Source organism: Pundamilia nyererei, unplaced genomic scaffold, assembly GCF_000239375.1.
Source record: "Pundamilia nyererei isolate P.nyererei 1_Seehausen unplaced genomic scaffold, PunNye1.0 scaffold00177, whole genome shotgun sequence".
In the NCBI taxonomy this organism is placed as follows: Eukaryota; Metazoa; Chordata; class Actinopteri; order Cichliformes; family Cichlidae; genus Pundamilia; species Pundamilia nyererei.
Genome location: NW_005187578.1, coordinates 1,125,692 through 1,128,174, shown reverse-complemented (window position 1 = coordinate 1,128,174; position 2,483 = coordinate 1,125,692). Strand labels below are relative to the sequence as shown.

The following is a 2,483-nucleotide window of genomic DNA, read 5'->3' as shown; positions in this document are numbered from 1 at the left end:
AAGTAGTACTCATAAGCCAAAGCATACTAACCACTTTATTTATCTTAGAATCAGAAAATTCATTGAAGAGTTAAGGTTAGAAAGGACATGATTAATTATTTTTGATTAAATTTTTTTTGATTGGTAATTTATTTCAATATGTGAACAATATGCAAGTACATTTAGAAAAGAAAATAAGAGAGAGAAAAAATACTATACAAATTAAATGATTCAACCTTAGATAAATAAAAAGAAAATACAGTTGATCAGGAAATTAAAAAAACAATGAATTTTATTATGTTTTATTTAACTTTGAAGTTGCTTGTAGTAGGTCAAGTACATATTCTTTCTAAACTTTCAGAATCATAAATACAAAAAGTGGTGAAACTTTAAAATCATTCAGAGGTTGCTGCAGCTGGCTCTGATTTTACCCTCTATCATTATCTGACTGCCTGTGACTATGTGCTGTTTCATGGATTTGGCTAAGGATTGACATCAAGTGATTCTTGATGACGCAGGAGTTTCTTGCCTTGCTCTATTTTAGCCATTGTCTCTGCTTTTTCCTTCATGAACATCAGAGACTGAACTCGTTGCTTCCAGCCTGGTTTGCCCTCAGATTTCTCTCCTTCAATAAGCATGTCGATGTACTCTGGAGTGGACAGAGGGTTGGGCTTCAGTGCTATCTCTTTGAGTCTGTTCAGACACTTGGAAGATCTCTCCATCAGTTTCACTACGTCAGCCTGCAAACTTTCATACTCAGCATTCAGTTTATCAATCACTTTCTGAACAGTCATCTTCTCTCCTGTGGCTTCCTGATACTTTTCTTCCAGCTCCTTTATTGTTCTTTTTTCTTTAACATCTTTATAGCCCCATTTGTACTTCTGGTTAAAGTGTACATTCCAAACACATTTTCCTGGGCACTCTTTACAGTTTCCATTTTGCCCCATTGCTACACAGCCACGTTTATCTGCATCATTTGGTATGCCACAAGGGTAGTGACAGGTATAATGACACTGCTGACAGTTGGTGATGTAGTTTCCAGTCCTAGAAATGTCATCATGATAAGGCTTTTTGACAGTAACTTCAAATTCAAAGTTCTTATTTCTGCTGATCTCTGCTTCATGTTCTTTAAGTTTTTCACTCGTCTCTTTTATCTCCTCAAGCTTGGCTAACCCAAGTTTCACCTGCTCCTGCAGATTCTCAACTGAATTCTCGAGCTGCTTTCTTTCTCTGAGGACTTCCTGTGTCAGTGTCAAGCTTTTAGTTTCTATTTTATTCAGAGCAACAAAAAACCTCTTCATGCTTTTTGTGCCCATCTCCCAAAACATCTTATCAAAGCCACCTTCTTCTTCATCGTCATCACTCGTGCTTTCTGCTACAGCTGATTTGTTATTTGCAAACAGCGCTGAGTTATTGAATTTGAAGTGAACCGGCAGCCCGTCTTTTGTTTTAGGACATGGGACTCCTGCAGCATTGATCGCCTCGAGAACTGGAGGTCGCTGACCGTCTGCAAATGTCACCAGGATCCTGATGTTTTCTGCTACATCTTTGCCAAAGATTGAGAGCACTGAATCAAACACATATTTCTGTGTTGGTGTGAGTCGTGCTAAAGCAGCCTGAGCTACAAAACACACAGCATCGATTTCACTGACACCACCCTGAGCAGAGAAGAGATTACGTAGCTGCTCTACGATCTCTCTGTCTTTTTCTATGCCTCTTGTATCTCCAAAGCCTGGAGTGTCCACAATGGTCAGAGAGAACTCAATTTCAAATCCCTGCTGGTGGTTGACTTTGTACACAGTGACTTCAGAGGTCTGACTCTCAGATTGTGAAGTTAACTCACCCTCATCAACTAACTTAAATCGATATGGATCCTCCCATTTAACACCTAAAATGTAATTGATCATCCCGTTGATGAGAGTTGACTTCCCAGCACCAGTCGCTCCGAGAACCATTATGGTGCGATTAGGTTTACTGGACTCTTTCCCAAAAGTGAAACTCTTGCATCCATCGACATTGAAATTATTTTTTTTCAGTGGAATTATATAAACAGGGAGAGGCCCTGTATATGTTTTTGCTTGTTTGCAATTTTTTTTTATAGTATCTGAAAGCTTTTTGGGCCCTTCTTCTCGTTTGAACACATTAAACATTTTCTGTTTTGTTGTACGTCAGTTATTAAATTTACTACAAAGATCTAAATTTTTCTTCTTTCAGGAACAAATATAGTGGCTTCTGCGCAGTCAGGGTCTTGTGTTGTTAAGATGTTCTTTCAGCCCCTGATCTGCAGATGAAAAATGCATTCAAAACTTAAAATATACAAAATTTAGCTCTAATTTTAACTAGAAAAGCATCATCTAGTTTGTACGTTAAACAGGCATATAAAAAAGACATAATTAAACAGACATAAAAACAGAAAACCAGCTGACTTTAGCTGCATACAGGGAGTGCAGAATTATTAAGCAAATGAGTATTTTGTCCACTTCATCCTCTTCATGCATGTTGTC

General features: G+C 37.9%; 1 protein-coding gene across 1 annotated transcript; it reads right to left on the bottom strand.

Annotated features, from left to right (window-relative positions):
• Window positions 1-461: 461 nt before the first annotated feature.
• Window positions 462-2,129, bottom strand: LOC102203385 (uncharacterized). Its single transcript, XM_005746364.1, has one exon. It carries the CDS (start codon window positions 2,127-2,129, stop codon window positions 462-464), a length of 1,668 nt encoding a protein of 555 aa, XP_005746421.1.
• Window positions 2,130-2,483: the final 354 nt, after the last annotated feature.